The 17,483-nt window shown below is 43.7% G+C and overlaps 3 protein-coding genes across 4 annotated transcripts in view; 1 reads left to right on the top strand and 2 right to left on the bottom strand.

The window, feature by feature from the left end:
- MED12L (mediator complex subunit 12L) overlaps nt 1–17,483 on the top strand; it is a 153,839-nt gene that overhangs the window by 89,692 nt on the left and 46,664 nt on the right. For both annotated transcript variants that reach the window (XM_075098655.1, XM_075098654.1), the window contains exon 16: nt 16,991–17,138. In XM_075098655.1, coding sequence (XP_074954756.1) covers nt 16,991–17,138 — 148 coding nt within the window. The remainder of the gene's footprint in view (nt 1–16,990; nt 17,139–17,483) is intronic.
- P2RY13 (purinergic receptor P2Y13) lies at nt 7,744–9,680 on the bottom strand. The gene is made up of 2 exons (XM_075098661.1): nt 9,460–9,680; nt 7,744–8,929 (listed from the first exon to the last, which is right to left on the bottom strand). The coding sequence occupies exon 2, from the start codon at nt 8,915–8,917 to the stop codon at nt 7,886–7,888; it is 1,032 nt and encodes a 343-aa protein (XP_074954762.1). The 5' UTR covers nt 8,918–8,929; nt 9,460–9,680; the 3' UTR covers nt 7,744–7,885.
- P2RY12 (purinergic receptor P2Y12) lies at nt 12,565–16,156 on the bottom strand. Its single transcript, XM_075098662.1, has 2 exons — nt 15,884–16,156; nt 12,565–14,011 (listed from the first exon to the last, which is right to left on the bottom strand). Exon 2 carries the CDS (start codon nt 13,988–13,990, stop codon nt 12,971–12,973), a length of 1,020 nt encoding a protein of 339 aa, XP_074954763.1. The 5' UTR covers nt 13,991–14,011; nt 15,884–16,156; the 3' UTR covers nt 12,565–12,970.

Genomic DNA, 17,483 nt, shown 5'->3' with positions numbered 1-17,483 from the left:
AGACCTTGCACATGGCTACATAGGACAGTGTGTGCCAGCCACCATTTCGCCTGCTTTCATCTGTCCCGTGTGCCCCAGTGTTTAGCAGCTGCTCGTGGTTTGTTCCCCTCTAAACTGCTTGTCCTGTTTCTAGACTAATGGTCCCTTCCAACCTCCTCAGTGGCTTTCAGTCATTTTCCTAACATTAGTTATGGTGATCTGGTTCTGTCATTGGAGCCTGTGAAAGACAGAAGTATGTACCTGACTGATGGTCTTGTAGGCTGTTCTTTCAAGCTGAGAAGTTATCCCATGGAGAGGGCAGTGAGAGCCACCCTGGGATACAGTGGTAAGTGCTATCATCAGTTCACGCAGCTCAGGTACAGCACAGCTCACTGCATAGCAATGCAAACAGCTTGATTTCTCTGCATTAAATGTCTTTTGCAGTGTTTCACTCCTATCTCTATAAATCACTCTTTGCTCTCCATTAAGCGGAGACCTCATTCTTCCTCTGGGGAGTGTACAAGGCTGTTTGACTGACTTGCCCTTTCTCCTGTGGCTATGCAGGAGTGGGGAGGCTCCAGAGCTATGAGACTATCTGCATGGGCCTTGTACTTTGAGCTCTTTGGTTGACTTTCAGCACAGTCTGGTTTACCTGAGGACAGGGTGCTGTGCAAATTCTGTGCTGATTTCGGGGTTGGCCTTATCTCCTTCCTTTTGAGAATTTGGGGGTTTTAATTTAAATCTCTTTCTTTGTTTCTTTGCCCTTTTGGGGATTTCTCAGATCTCTTCCCCAGTACCAGATGTTTGATGCTGGAGTCACACCCATTTATACTCAGCTTTGCCTCTTACCTTAGCACCACTTTTTCCACCACTGTGGTCTCTTCTCCAGTTATCACTGGTAAAACAACCATTGCCCAAAGGGTCTGTTCTTTGGCTTTGTTGCAATGTCAGTGCCTGTGTTAGAGGTCTGTGAGCTTAGCTCTGACAAGGTGATGACTTTTTAGTCTTTTCCCGTGGGTATTACTAGTGGTGATTTTCTGCCTGTATCTTGTGAGGCCTGATTGTGCAAAGGAGTCCTATACTAGGTATAGCTGAGTAGTGTCGTGGTCTGTGACTGTTGTTCTGCACACGGATTATCTGCACCTCATGCCTCAGGCCAGTTTCCCATTTGATTCCATCCAATTCACCCCTCAGATACTGCATCCTTCCAAAGAGCCACTTGGAGATCAGGCCAGCTTGTAAGTGACTTGCTGCCAGCAGGCACATGGGTTCTGGAGATGAGTGATGTGAACAGGGCTCACAGTCCCAGTGCTGTCAAGCTGCATCTGTCCCTGGATGACTCTTTACAGGGGAGAGTTGAGTGAAGGTGGGTTCTTATGCTGGCTTCTCGAAAATTGGGATTAGACTCTTCAAAATTCCCATCTTTCAGAAACCTGGCTCTCAAGAGCTATGTCTGAGCAGTCATCCAGGTGCCATAGGAGACACCTGCTTGTTGCAGACCACATAGGTAGTCTTTCAGGTTTCTTGAAGAGAAGACCTCTGATGTTTCTGGGGAACATTGCAGAAGTTGCAGGAGAAATCCACCTCTCTCTTCCTTGAGATATCTCGTAATACATGGTCCTTCTCTGGGATGTTTGGACTACCCAAAATTCCTAGTGCATAGAGGAGAAGAGACTTCACAGCTTGGGCACTGAACAAAGCATTTATGCTGTGTTGGTCTTGCTTCCAGTGTTTCCGTGCACAGACTGCCTGACATCATGCCCCTCAGCTGCGGGAATGATAAGCTCCTGTGTCTGTTCCGAGGAACAGCAGATGCCTGGGAGCAGCAGCTCGGGACCCAGGAGGTCTGAGTGCTGTAGCTGAGGCCTGGAAGCAGATTTGCAGATAGGTCACAAACAGCAGCGTTACATGCTTGACTTGTGTTTTGCACAAGACCACTCGCTCCCAAGGCAGGTGCTGTACTGCATCCCTGGTGCAGGGCATGGTTCCGACCCTGGGGTGGTGCTGGCAGATGTCTGCTCCTCTGGTCTCAGTCCTGTGGGCTTCAGTCAAGACATGGCACGACAGTGCGTTATGGTTTTGCTTATGCTGTGGTTCTTCAGGCACTTCTAATGCTGGTGTTGTCTTAGGCTGGGGTCTAAGAAACAGTGCTGCAGGACATGTGTGAGGAAGAAGGGAAGAAATTAGAAATGAAAACTGAAATGTTTAAAAAATATGGTTAATTTTCTCACAGAGACCCAAGTGTTGGATAGTTGGTACTCTGTGGGGTACACACACCAAAGTTGGTGTGTTAACAGTGGTCAAATAATAAATAGATCCATAAAATCTACGTGAGAATGGGGGTTTTTTGTTTGTTTTTTGAATGTGGTACAGTACATTAACTTTTCTGTAAAATCTCTGTATTTCAGTGTATCAGTAAAAATGGGTTAGAAACCACTGTTGTAGCATCCCCTAGTAGGCTTTTAATTGAGACCTGTTGTTTGGCTGTTCTCAGACTGGAGCAAGTCAGGACTAGCTGCCACATGAAAAGGAAATGCTATGGAGCTTGTCATAAAAACAGCACGAAAGAAATGCGAAGCTCTGATGTAAAGAAAAGCTGAAAGCTAACCTATAACTTTACCATTGTTCACATTATTTAAAGGTTGGATGTCCCTTTTTGTATTCTGGTGATTAGAGAGCAATTCTCAGATGTCATAAGAGCCTGAACAACGTTATTACAACAATTATTGTATTGCTTCATTCTAAAACTCCTTTACTATCATATTTGGCAATACGAACTACAGGGTTATTTTTAAAGCAGATTAGCCGATTAGCCACCTGGATAATATATGAGACTGGCTTTTTTTTAAAAAAAAAAAACCCAAAACATAGAAAAATGATAGGATGGTCAGAGCTTGCAACACTAGGATGATTTCTCTAGCATTATATTTTCAGATGTGCAAGATGGAGGTATTTTGTCAGTGGAAGTGTCTTGAGGAGTTTGATATGTCCCCTTTCCTTATGTGGTTTATTTCTATCACAGTTTTGATGACTCTCACTAAAAGGGAAAGAGGGAGGAAAGGAGCTAATTAAGAACTGACTTTTAAAAATCTCGTTTCTTTTTTTCCTCTATCCTCCAGTTCCTCGCATTATGTTGATAGGCAACCTGAAGTTACACATCTTGGCTGGCTGATCCTGTCTGTAGACTTAGGTCTGTTCTAGTGCCTTTAGTTTTCACATGCAACCTACTGGCTCTGTGTTTGTGTGTAGCCATATGGGTAATATCTTTGTTGCCCAACTTGGCTTCCCAGCTCTTGTTCATTATGCAAATTGTTGTTTTGCATTTCTAATTAATTGAAGTATCAATGTATGTTATGAGAGTTTTCTCAGTACTTGGAGTTGTAGGAGCTTTGGTGGAGGGATATGTATTGCTGTGCTGAAGAGTCGGGACACATATGAAGTGCAGATTTTGTCTTTAGGTGTTAAGGAATTAACTTGCTGTCCCCCTGAGGAGTGGCAGTATGATACAAAATCTGGAAGGCTAGATGGTATGTGTATTAGACAAAGGTATAATATATTTCCTTTTTCTGAAATGCAAGTAAAATAAAAAATACAAAGAAACATATGTAAGACTTTGTGTACCCAAATAAGATTGATTTCCTACAAAATGCGACTGCCTAGTGCCCTGTAGTTCCCCTTTTGGGAACCCAACAACCTTTAGAATAAGCGTCAATAGTTTTTGTGTGAATCCTGGACCATAGGAGCCGGGAATAAGGTTAATTTGTCTGAACAAGTTTAAGGCCTGGTGCCAGTTTTCCAGTTTCTAGGTTGTCTGTTACTTCTAGTCTGGAGCATAGACAAGCTGAGCAAATGAACATTTGGACGTGGAAAGAAAAAGCCCTGCTGCTGCCTCATGGTGGTGATGGACCAGAGTAAGCACACCTAAGCTGGAAATGCTACGTGTGTTTGCTCTGTTTGTACAACTACCGAATCTATGAAAAGCAAAGATTTCTCTTAAGAGCTCCTGGGGCACGCGTGTCAGAGCCAGCCTTTCCAAGTTAAGTTGGGAAAAAAAATAAGATTTTGAAAAATGGTGACTGTTGTGTTGAATATCCTCGTAAACTTCACTGAATTACATAAATGCCTTGACTGCACTAAAGAGATCTGGATACCCCAGAACAGCAGCTTTCTGTGGCATGCTGCTGGTACTCTCTACCTGTGGTCTGTAGCCACCTGTAGGCTGGTGACTTTCTCATCTCTAAGGGAAGTCTGTTTTCAAAGCATGTCTCCGTTTTGGTCAGGTGTAAAATATAAAATGTTGCTTTGGTTAGTTTTTGAGCCTTAAAAAGCAGAGACCTAAACTTAGAGGCATTTTAACTATTGTAATTCTTATTTCCATCTGGAGGCAAGGATCTAAAAACTTGCAGAAAAAAAAGTGCAAAACCCCAGATGTTAGAATTTAGGGGGCTTTTTTCCTGTAAATGAATCATCCAGATGTCCTATCCTTGCAGTCACCATGCATTTCTCTGCTACAGTGTTTGGTAACTCTGGCTCCCTTTTACCTACCTAAGAAGCAGCAGCTGAAAAACAGATGATTAAGACTCCTCTGAAACCTTTGGCACACCCCTTATTTAAGGAGCAACTCAGCCCATTTTGTGGTTACACCCACCCTTACATGCAGGCGCTTAGTACTTTACTGTGTGTACTGCCAACATGTGTTTGTTCACAGTGTTAAATGAGCCTTGTATTACAAGCAGTAGAAATGAGAAAATAAAAAAAAGAAAACTTCCACAGTGGAATAAGTTTTCTGTTCTTCAGCATTTTCATAGTTACTATCTCTCTTTGTAATAACCACAAAAATAGGCTGGAGTTCCCCTTTTAAATCCAGAGCTACGTATAGGTCTGTGGTGAGAGCCCTGAGGACCTCCGTATTAGCTATGCTGGTGTGAGTCGTTTTGAAGAGAGGGGACCAAGCTGCGAAGTTTCGTGCTGAATTCTTCCCTAATATACCAAAAGCACAGGACCACAGATTTCCATGGGCACCTGCCTGGTGGAAAATCACAGCTGATTTACAAACTGTCTTCTCCTGATGTTTAGCTCTGGTCACTATGTTAATTGCTGTCCTATGTCAACAGGCTTTGAGAAACATTTTCATACTCCTTGTACATTTCTTTAAGCAGTTGCTAAAGTGGTGACTATTTTAAGCAGCTAAGAAATTAATATATTTAATATATTTACTTTTACTACTAAAGTAGCTAAATTAATCCTGTTAAACACTGTATGTGTGTGTGGGGAGAGAGGAATTAATTCCTGAATAGCATTAAATCCTGAGAGGGAGACACTGTTTGAGAAAGCATTGATTTACAGGGAAGTCTGGAGCCAGCTGAGAGCTGATTGGCGATTAGTTCAGTTTCCAGTTGTAAAAGGGTGTTACACTTACAGAAAGTATGTAACATGCCTAGTGGAGAAGATCTAGTGAGTGGAAATTGCTAAATAAGAGATACATCTACTTGTGTGGCAGAGGCTGGGGAATCCCAAAGGCAGATGTAATTAATGCACAGTAATCTAAAACAGCTTTGAAAAAATCAGGCTGTGTGGGGCAACCTGCATGATTGTATTAGGCTGCTGTAAATATTTAATTTCTAAAAATAGCAATCAAGTGGTGATCAAAGCGTCTGGCACGTGTGAGAAGGCATAAAGCTAGCAGGAGAGCTTGGGAAGAAGTGAAGTTTGTTAATAAGGGACATGACTGTTTTCTCAGCAAGGTGCTGAGGATGCACACTTCAGCTCCACAGTGTCACAAAGCAGCGGGAGGTGAGTGTCCAGGTATGGGGCGGGAGCAGGAGGGGTGATGGGAGATACAACAAGCAATAGGGCTGATGGAAGAGAGCAAGTTGTTTTGCTTTCCCTGAGGCCCCCTCTGCAATGCTATGTCACCTGAGCAGCACGTGACGCAGTTAGTCCTCCGGGGTGGCAGGTATGTTGGGGGACAAGTAGCAGTAGGTACATGTTGTCTGAGAAGGGAGCATTGCTGAGGGCTAAGGTAAGTTTAACAGTTGGGGTTTTTTTAATATGTATTGTAGAGTTGGAGTGAATAAATGGTTGGTATCTGTTTCACATCTTAAAACAGTAAAATAAATTCCAGGATTTTGGATTAGAAATCAAATTTTCTTCAGGCACGGTCTATTTGGACTTCGCCTGTGGGATAGCTACAGGATTGCTCTGCGAGTGGTGCGGTGAGCTGGGTGGAGGGGGAGGGTTAGACAGTGTTGCTTGCTGCCTTCTCTTTGCCCATCATTGGGACTAGGAAGGGTGAACATGCCACCAAGAGGGACATTTCTGGGTGTTCCCCTCGGGTGAGTGGTAGGGTAGGGGTGAATCATAGAATCATTAAGGTTGGAAAAGACCTCTTGGATCATCAAGTCCAACCGTCAACGCAACACCCCCAGGCCTTCTAAACAATGTCCTGAAGTGCCACATCTACGTGTTTTTTGAACACCTCCAGGAATGGTGACTCCATCATGTCCCTGGGAAGCCTGTTCCAATGCCTGACCAATCTTTCAGTAAAGACATTTTTCCTAACATCCAATCTAAACCTCACCTGGTGCAACTTGAGACCATTTCCCCTTGTCCTATCACTAGTTACTTGGGAGAAGGGACCAACACCCACCTCACAACAAGCTCCTTTCAGGAGAAAGAAGGTCTCCCCTCACCCTCCTCTTCTCCAGGCTAAACACCCCCAGTTCCCTCATAGGACCTGCTCTCCAGACCCTTCACCAGCTTTGTTGCCCTTCTCTGGACACGCTTCAGCAACTCAGTGTCCTCCTTGTAGTGAGGGGCCCAAAACTGAACACAGTATTGGAGGTACAGCCTCACTAGTGCTGAGTACAGGGAGAGAAATGCTGTGTGGCTTTGCGATGCCCTTTGTAGGGGAAGCAGTCCTGGGTCTTCTGACCGGGATGAGGCTTGTGCTCTGGAGGGACTCTGGGGTATTGCTGACTGCATCCTCCACCAAAGTCCCCACTGGGAGTGAAGGGGAAGGATGGTGAAACAGTGTAGGTGGTAGGAGAGTAATTATGGGTGTGAGAGAGGTGGGTAGGGATGGGGAGGGACTGTGTCCTCCTTTCCTGTGTCAAACATGGCTCCTCCTCTTCCCTGCCCTGCGATGTGCCAGCCGAGCTGACGCCCAGTGTGAGAATTACTGACATACAAAATCAGCAGCTCTGGGTTTTAATCCCAAATAAAGCTAAATTGCCCTTAGAAGCAACCATAGTCAGTAAGCTGCGTAAGTGTTAACAAGTAAGGGTGTTTGTTTGTTTGTTTAAAGCAGATAGAATTATTCTGTAGATTGTCTTAAGTTATATGAAAGTATTTTAATTCATAGGCTATGGTGTGTCTATATTCTGTTAGGTGGACATGATTTAGTGACCAAATCAGACAAAATTCTGTTCTCGTTAGCTTTGCAGAGCCAGCACAGCAACGCAAGACTACAAACTGATCGTTGTTAGTTTTATGGATCATTGATGCCATTTTTCTATTCAGAGTGACGTGGTTATGGGTGTGAAGGCACATGAGTGACTCCGAGGTAATACAGATTGCTGGTGCAAGTGCAGCGGTACTGTGGCTGGGCAGGCACAACCAAGACATGGCTGGGCTTCCACGGCTTTGATTAACGATGGTGGTGTCAGTGAGAGAGCACAGCACAGGAGGAAGGTTGGTGTTAGACTGGGGCCGGCAGTTTGAGTGACAATTTTTTGCATATAAAGGCTAAACAGTAAGCATAAATAGGGAAATAATTTGTGCTGTTTTTATTAAGTATTAATATTACAGTACAACTGCCCTTTCATTTTCTGCAGCAGAAGTAAACCAGATTTTTAAAAAACTTTTTTATGAACATGCAGAGACCGTAGAGCATGAAGCTGCAGAATCAAGGTTCAGTAGCAGACATTCGTGTGTCCAGTTCGGTTTTTGGGTTTGTATGAACTGTTTTCTGAAATGTCTTTACTCTCCCACATAAAACCTTTTCTACAAATGGTTTGCACAAGAACATGTATATCAGGGGGTCCATGCAGATGTTTGTAGCAGCCAGCCACAGAGTGCTTTCTTTCGCAACAAAGAGCTGGTTCTGCAGACGGCAGTCCATTCGGGTGGTCGTTTGACTCAGAGTATAGGGAACCCTGCTAAAATGAAAGGGGGCAAAGCATAAGAAAAACACAGTAAAAATGATGAATACTTTCCCCTTGATCCTTCGTTCACTTCTGTTGTCTTTCTTCTGTGTTTTTATATAAGACTCATATACCTTTTTGGCAATAATTGTATAAAATAGAAGCATGAGGATAAGAACAGTCCAGAAGACGAACTGACAGATATAATTGATGGCTTCGTGCCATTTGAGTCCGAAGTAATTCTTCAATGAGGCACACTTCTTCACAGATAGGGGCGTTGCTTTCTTGTTTGATAAGATCATATTAGGCAGAGAGAGAACAAAGAAGAAGAGCCAGACTAGAGCCGCAAGGATCTTTGCTGGGGTCAGGTTTTGCACCCAGAACTTCCCAAAAGGTCTCACAATCTTGAGAAATCTGTCAAAAGCAATAAGACCAAGTAGCACTATGCTAATATACATGGTGTCATAAAATACTACGGCTGAGAAGCGACAGACAACAGCTTTGAGTTGCCATGGTCCCAGGCCAGAGTCTGTCAGAATTTTCAGAGGAAGCATCAGGGTCATTATAAAATCAGAAACTAAGATATTTTTCAGGTAGACAATGAAAGTCGATGTGCTTGGAATATGGAAGAAAGCCCAAAAAGCCAGGCTGTTCAGTACGAGTCCCAGAAGGAAGACAAGGGTATACAGTACTGGGAAGACCAGGTGGGTGACTGTGGTGTCTCGGTGGCATGGTGCAGAGGAGGGTGCTCCACTGGAGTTACTGCCAATACTCTCGTTTGCAAAGTCTTCCATTGTTTGAAGAGACTTGGATGAGAAGGAGAGAGAAAACATAAAACATAACATTCTGTATTTAAAATTACATGTTAATTACATTGACTGGCAGGTTTACACAAACACAAAACCTGAACGTGCATTAAATAGACCGACCTAGTTCTCTTCTAGTTCATAGAAACTCTATATCTTTGCCTAAGTTTGTTGTTTACAAATTAACATCTAATGAAAAGTTAAAACAATATCTCTTCATTATAGAGGCCTAAGAAAATATAATAGGAAGGTGTAACAGCAGATTGCCTAGAGCACCGTTTGTCTTTACATGGAAGCGTATTTTAACACTGAATATAAATTTTACAGTTGTGGCCCAAAAGCAAGGTGCTTCTGGGGAAGTGAATTCTGGTATTTCTAACCAAGCACACACCAGTTTTCCTTTCTCAGCACAGATTTAAATAACATTTTCAAGGTAAGATGCACACTGCTGGCTATCAGCCTCTTAGATCTGAAAGCTGAATAACCGAGTGCCCCATCACACCACGTGAACGCTCCGATTGTGCAAGTACCTGAGCAAACCTGGCAGCAACTGTTTCAGAGAGGCGTCTTTGGCTATCTCCACTTCATCCGCTGTTCCTCTGCTGACAGAAGCCTCGAGCAAAGTATTAAGAATGGGGAAATGTGTAGAAAGATGAGACTTTTTCTGTTGGTGTGGTGTGTTGTTTCCTTCCTCATTTTTGTGTATCGCCTGAGTTAGTTAATAACATTTACTGTTGCTTTTCTCTCTTCCTTTTGCTCTCTGTCAGAAAGTACTAATAAAGACAAAAGTGACCATATCCATCAAGACAGACGTATTTTGTGGCTTTCTGTTTGTGTGGGGCAGACCTGATGGCACCTACACTCTGCCATTACAATTTGGCACCTTTAGAGACGGGGGATGAACAAACTCAGAGTGTGTCCTGACCGTTTTCCAGGCTAATCCTCAAATGTAGCTTTGAGTTCTTTTTTGTGTGTGTGAACTCCCCTGTTCTGCATGGCACTAGTCATCGTCAAATGCGTGACCAGAAAGACTGTTCAAAGCCACCCTTACAACGGGTTACTCGGCTTCAAAATCATGTCCACCACGTATTCTGAAATCGTACCCCACCTCTGTAGCCTGTTAATATTGATGCATGAACCTGAGCTTGGCTTTTGATCTCCAGAATGGGGTTTCTGGTTTATTTTGATGTCAGTGTAGCCAGGTGATACAGTGTGCTAGTTACAGTCACTTTCTGATTCTGGCAGAAGCTGCAGTCACTGCATGGTATGCTTTATATTTATTAGGTGTTTATTATGTATCATGTTGGAATCTAGTGCATTTCTCTGTAAACAGAACTTTTTGTATAAGTTTAGCTGAGTCATGTGATTTGTCTTGTATTTTCCTGTCCACTCACATGACTTAGGGTTCTGGTTCCTTGCTTGCTACCATGTGGGAAACTGCTCACATGCAAGCCATCCTTTTGTGGGCAGACATGGGCTGCTTTTTGAGGTTCTCAGACTGCAGCTGTGCTGGCAGTAAGTTGGTGCATTAGTACCTATGTTTTGGTTAATGTAGGTGTGCATGCTGATGTCGGTGTTAAATGGCCGGCAAGGAGCAAAGAGCCTTGAGAATGATCGGGGTGAAGGTCACCCTCGCCATTGTCATCAGCGTGACATGTCCCTAGCTGCCTGACCTGACTTCTTCTCATTCATCAAGGACTATATAAAGCTGAGACAGTCCATTGCAATACCCCAGGACTGATGTCCAAGGCAGCATCTCCCACGTTTTCTTCCAAACTGACCTCTTGACACTGTTTCCAACTGTAAGAGGCAGGTACTAAATGCCTCTGTGTATCCTGTCAGTGACTGCTGTATGGTGCACAGATAGCTGTAGTACCTGTTGTCTGAACATCTCATCTGATCAGATCAGATACTTGCCACTCTCTCTCCATGTGTAGGTACAAAAAAGGTGGGAAATGCATGTTGGGTGGAAGTGGGACATCTCACACTTCCCTTCTGGACATCAGCTGGAGCTGATCAGTCCTGGGTCCCATGGAGCTGGTTGTGGAGACCGTGCTCTGGAGTGACTGGCAGCCCTGGTTCCAGGGAAATCATGGTGCCCTGTTTTCTGCAGTGTAACGCAGTTACTGATTGTAGTCAGTGTTGGTGTGTGTGCCAGCATAAGCAGCGCGTGAAATGTTTTCTAAAATATTTAGTTCATCCAGGCATGTTATAAGAGATGCATAAACTCTAAGGCTGAGTGCTAAAGCAAGTGAACTGTCTTTAACTTGTTAGGAAATTGGATATCAGTCGTAAAAACACCTGGTGCCCTACCAGGCACAGATAAGTACCAGAGAAGGGTAGACAGGCAATGGCTTTTGACAGGACTGAGCTCTTTCATGGTGGTGAAACATATTTCTGAATTGGAGCTGGTTTGCAGTGATAATAAATGAACCATAATTTATTACAATAGCCTAGGATCTTTTTCATGTGTGGTTGGTGTGATACCTGAAAATGTTATGTACCTGAAAATGCATCCCTGTTTTTTTTTCAACTTTTCCAAATGAAAAAGGAAAAGTGATTAAATTTTTTGTATAGTGCAAAAAAAGCTGCCCTTAATAATCAGTAAAGATTTTACCATGAGTCTATCTTTCCCTGTGTGCTGGTTTTGGCTGTGATAGAGTTAATTTTCTTCACTGCAGCTGGTATGGGGCTCTGTTTTGGATTTGTGCTGGAAACAGTGTTGATAACATAGGGATGTTTTTGCTCCTGCTGAGCAGGGCTTACACAGAGTCAAGGCCTTTTCTGCCTCTCGCCCCACCCCACCAGCGAGGGGCTGGGGGTGCACAAGAAAGTTGGGAGGGGACACGGCTGGGACAGCTGACCCCAACTGGCCCAAGGTATGTCCCACACCATATGGCATCATGCTCAGTATATAGAGCTGGGGGAAGAAGGAGGAAGGGAGGGATGTTTGGAGTGATGGCGTTTGTCTTCCAAGTAACTGTTAACGTGTGATGGAGCCCTGCTTTCCTGGAGATGGCTGAGCACCTGCCTGCCCATGGGAAGTGGTGAAAGAAATCCTTGTTTTGCTTTGCTTGCATGTGAGACTTTTGCTTTACCTATTAAACTGTCTTTCTCTCAACCCATGAGTTTTCTCACTTTTACTGTTCTGGTTCTCTCCCCTGTCCCACCAGGGGGGAGCAAGCGAGCAGCTGTGTGGGGCTTAGTTGCTGTCTGGGGTTAAACCACAGTGGCCTGTTGTGGTTACTTCTACTATGAAGAAAATTAACTCTATCCCAGCCAAACCCAGTGTACCTGAAGATCTAAGTAATTCTGTAAATTGAGTCTTTGTATATATTCTACTATAATATATTGTTCTCTATAAAAGTGTACATTTTTATTTATTCATGTAGTAAGGCAAAGTGTTTGAAGATTTAACTAACGTCAGGATAAGCCTAATTATGAAATCATTTCCTCTGACATACAACTATTAATTATTGTTCAATGGATTAAGAATTACAAGCATATAATGAGATAAGCAGCATGTTATTCTGCTACCAAAAATCTGCACAGATAAATAGCTTATCTACATATGCCCTATATTTCTGTTTGTCTGCCAATTGTGTACCAAGTGACAACGCCCTGTATTTAAAAATCACATTTACTGTGGATTTTATTTGCATTTCCCAGATCTTGTGTTGCCATGGACTTTGCTCTTGCCCAAGTTAAGGTATTTCTGCAAAATCTTCGCAGTTCATAACCTCATCTGTAGCATTTCATGACACTCTCTTAATTTTTTTCCTTACAGCTCCAACTATAAGTTCAAACTTCTTCCTAGCAATTCTGACAAGCATGGAGGCTGTGATCAGATGGTACTCTTATTTTATTCAAGCTTTCTAGTTTCACCATTTTTGCAACAAGTAATGTTGGTTCCAGGGTGCTTGTGTTTCATCTGTAGGGCAATTTCTAAGGAAGTCAGTGATACTCTTCCACAGGATTTGTGCCGCTTCTGCCCACCAGTAAACGTGTGTGGCCAAGAAGGGGTACGGGTAGTTCTTAGCTCTAGAGCGGTGTCTCGTCTGTGTCATCTGCTTCGTTTTGTTCCTTTATCCGTGTTCTGAGTTCTGACGATGCTGTGTGCTTGCACAGCATGTCTAGCAAGGACTTTCTAAATGATTTGCAAAGGAAAAAGTATATGAATGGATCTAGGCAAGCATTTAGCGATGTCAGCCACAGCGTGCTCTCTTTCAAGTAAAACAAGGTGTTCTGAGCAGAGCATTCAAAAACGGCTCTTGTTTGGCTCAGCGTGTAGGGGATTCTAGTAAAGTGGAACGGCACAAAACAAATAAAGAACACCGCGATAATGATGAAAACCTTCAGATTTACAGTCTTTTTGGGTGCCTTTCCTGGGCATCTTGTTCTTTTATAAGATTTGTACAGTTCTCTACTTATGAGTATGTAGCATACGACTATGATTGCTAAATTAATCCAGAAGATAAGCTGACAAATATAGTTTACGATTTCGTGCCAAACTAAGCCAAACTCAGATTTCAAGAGAGCACACTTCTTTACATTCTTAGGTGTTTTCTTCTTGTTTGTTAGAATCATGTTGGGTAATGAAAGAGCAACCATTGATATCCAAATTGCTGTGGACAGGATCTTGGCACCTAAAAGGCTCCTTGGTGTTGATGTTCTGAACGGTGAAGAGGCTTTCTGGTATCGATCGATAGTTATTAGACCAAGAAACAAAATGCTAATGTACATGGTGAAGTAAAACACAACCTGGGTGACCTGGCACACAAATCCTCTCAGTACCCATGATACCAGCTTTGCATCGCTAAGGATTTTAAATGGAAAAGTCAAGATCATGAGGAAGTCAGAAATGACAGTGTTCTTGAGGAAGATGATGAAATTGGATTTACTGGATATTTTAAAAAAGACCCACATTGCCAGGCTGTTCATGGTGATACCGACCAGGAACAGAATTGTATAAAGCAAAGGAAAAATGACTTGACTGATTTTGTTATCGCTGGTGCAGTTGCTGTTGTTTCTAGAGAAGCTGAAGTTGGTTGAGGCTTTCATTTGAACTTTGTCTTTCCCCCCCTGTAAAAAACAAAAAAGAAAAAAATGAAATTGTAAGTTATATCTGTCATAAGACTCCAATCTTTTTAGTCTACTTTTAATTTTTGAGTTGGCAGCATTTCTGTGGGGATTTTGACTGCTCTGAGTTGTATTATATTTTACTGAGGATGTCAGGTTTCAACAGAAGAGCACCAGATGCAGCCATATTTGTAAGGTAGCCTGGTTTGATCTTGATCTTCTGGGCATAAAGTGGTGAGGTGACCTTCCACTCTAACTTCCTGAGCTTCCCACACAGCTTCCCTGAGACCCACACTGCAGGGGTGGGCGAGGGGCCGGCATAGTGGTGGGCTGTGGGGGCAGCACGGTCGGCGCTGTGCCACCTGTTCCCTGGCCTGAGCCCGTAGGTGACAGCGCAGCTCTCGCTGGGTGTGGCGTGGGCCTCGGAGCCCTGACGTGGATTTCCCAGCCCCTGTGGCCCTGCTGCTGGTGTTACAGCCACTGAGAACTGAGCTGGGCCACGGGCCCTGGCCTGGCTGGGCTCGACCTGGCTGTGCCGCCTCGGGCGATGGCCTGCTGGCAGAGAGGAGCCGGTGAGGACCACAGTGCATGTGTCTGCATGGCGCAGATGGGCTGTGGTGGCACACTTCGCTGGTGGCGAGGCTGTCGTGCCACACGCAGGCTGGCCGGGCTGCGATTTCGCTCATCTGACACGTCTGCCAAACTGCCCCTCTCCTCCCAGGGAGTAGGGAGAAATGTCTGTTTCTGCATCAGCCTCGCTGTGGAAAGGGATAGCATTTAAACTCATTTGGACTGCAGATTTAATAATGCCAGGCTGAAGTAAAGGGAGTCAAATTCCCCTTTTAATTGTATTTCTGCTTAGCTGGTCATCTGTGTTTCCCAGCGCTGTTATTTCAGGCTGGCTTTTAGTTGTCCTTGAAGCTGATCTCTGCCTTCCCCTCCCTGCCTGTGCTCAGACCCTGGGAATAGCTGCTCACAGGCTGCCACCATTTCACCTGGGTACTCAAAGGGTGGATGTGGCACCCCACAAAGTCATTGTTTGTTGCCTCCGAGGGGAAGAAAGTGAGAGAGGAGTACCTGCTCTTCCACCCTACGTTAGCACTTGGACAGCTAACAGTGTCTGTTACTTCAGTGGTTACACATTTGCCAGCAGTCTGAGGCTATTTGTAGCTTTATTTATGTTGGTATTCATGTATACGTTTACCTTTAGTTTGACAGTTTATCCTGTCATTTTCCTAAACCAGTTGCTTTGCCGGTGCTGTGTTGCAAATAAATTTAAAACCTCACTGTCTTGAGGCAACACGCAGGAGTTGCAGCTTCCTGTGCTCTGCAGTGAGCGCCTGCACAAAGTCACTGCTGAGACCCCTGCGTAACACTGCACCCGTCCCAGCCTGCTCTTACCACGAGACCAAGAGCACATCAGCCAGCCAGTCATCCACATGCTGAGCAGCTGGCATCTGCATAACTGGTAACAGGGGCTGGGCTGAAAACTGTTGCTCTTAGTCTGAAAACCTTGATCAGATCATGTCTGATCCAAACTGGTTGCCTGGGAAAGCCAGGCAGGTATGTTGAATTAGTCGGTGTTGCGTTTCAAAAGGAGTGACTTTCAGGTGTGTAGTGATGCAGTGGTAAAAATTGCTGTATTTCTGTATGATCTCTGTAAAATAAGGCTCTTGGGGGAGTTTATACTTTGTCAGCCAATGCCCAAACATCCCTGACAACTTCCTTACAGAGCTGCAGAGAGAAATAAATTGGCTTATGCTTTTAAGCACACAACAGATTCAGCTGCCAAGTCTAATCCTAATCAAGTAAGTGTTCCCTAAGCATGCAAAATCAGGCAACTTCCCTCCACCCCAAAATCAAAGAGAAGATTACCGTAGTGTGCTGCTGAGAAGCGATGAACCGCTTGGCTATTTCATGTGATGGGAAGCTGGTTTTGCTGACAGAGGGGTGTTCACAACTCCTCTAGCTCTTCACCATGTGTGCAGGCAGGAGTGTTCATGTGTAAATCCCATGGAGCAAGGAGAGGCTGGAGGAGCAGCTGTGCATCCCAGTGCTGAAATTTAGACCTTCCGGCTTTGAACTGGTTTCTTAGCCAGACACAGCTGCAAATTCCAGGTGATGCTCTCAGCGCTTCTGCTTTTGTTTCTTGTAGAAGGGGGGGGGGGAATAGAATTTTTAAAAATGATTAGAGGTTTACTTCCTGCTTTTGAGCTAACTGAGTCACTATTTTTAAGAGAGTGTGTATTTTGTAAGACCGTGCAACTTTTCTGAGTGTAGAGTTGCAGTCCTACTTAGTACCTTTTTGCCTGGTGATTCTTTAGTATTATTTTTGTACGCAGCCTTATTTTATAAAAACTTTTTAAGTAGTTGAATGAAGTAGTGATTGGTTAGTTTGGAGAATGTAAGTATAGTACTGAACAAAATATTTATACCTTGTATGACTTGCAGAGCAGTGCTCGCAGTTTTTAAGTTACATACAATGCATCAACATTATATGATACATTTTACTGAAAGACTAAATATAACCAGTTACAATTTAAATAAATATACTTATTTTAATTTCTTTGGGTTGTGCAAAATAGAATTTTAGGAGTTGGGCTGCATCTTTTTTAAATGGACTAGTACATAATAAGAGAAATGTCACACAGTTTCTAGACGTCTGTCTTCTATTTACTAATCTGCTACTGAATATCAATCCAGGGGACAGCTGGGAGTGTCATCTGTATGTGTCGTCTGACTCTGTCCTTATAGATACATACAGAATTCATAGCAGCAGATTACATTTTTTCCCTCTGTATTTTTACCTTACTCTTTAATGATTTCATCTGGCACTGTTTTCTCCACACTGGTAAGCACAGGAGATGCTTTTTGTGATGAAGAGTTAGTTATTGTTTATGGCAATTTGGGTTACTCAGTTCGGGTTTCTGCAGGTGATGACAGAAAAAGGTAAGAGGCTTCACTCATATCTGGTCTTTTCAGGATGAATCTTCAAGTCACGAGTGTAACCAGCGCATGATTCTCCTTTATGGTGTTGGTAAGGAGCGTGATGAAGCAAGGCATCAGCTGAAGAAGATTACCAAAGACATCCTCAAAATTCTGAATAAGAAGAGTACTACTGAAATGGGTGGTAAATGCTTTAACACTGCTGTATGGTAGCCTATAGCGAAGATCACGGGAGCTGTGAGGTGCTCAGCAAGTTGTCTGGAGCCATGCATGTTGATGCATAATTTGGCTTTCAACCCCTTCACAGTCGCTGTGTGAAGTACTGACCAAAGCGCTGCAGCAGAGAGTGCAGTCTGCTGGCCGGCCTTATGGCTGCGCCAGGATGGTGAAGGGCCACTGTGGTTAGAAGTCCCTATTTTCCATTATAACAACTTGGCTAAACACACTTGCGTTAGGCTAAAGCCTGGAATATGAGATACTGGCCAGTGAGTGATACATATTCCTTACCTTCCTAGTAAAACCGTATGAC

This window comes from Phalacrocorax aristotelis, chromosome 7, assembly GCF_949628215.1.
Source record: "Phalacrocorax aristotelis chromosome 7, bGulAri2.1, whole genome shotgun sequence".
NCBI lineage: Eukaryota > Metazoa > Chordata > Aves > Suliformes > Phalacrocoracidae > Phalacrocorax > Phalacrocorax aristotelis.
Note: the sequence above shows the minus strand (reverse complement) of the source record. Positions and strands in the feature narration are given on the sequence as shown.

Bases quoted from the DNA above. Each gene is read 5' to 3' on its own strand.
- P2RY13 (XM_075098661.1), bottom strand. From the start codon at position 8,917: ATGGAAGACTTTGCAAACGAGAGTATTGGCAGTAACTCCAGTGGAGCA.
- P2RY12 (XM_075098662.1), bottom strand. From the start codon at position 13,990: ATGAAAGCCTCAACCAACTTCAGCTTCTCTAGAAACAACAGCAACTGC.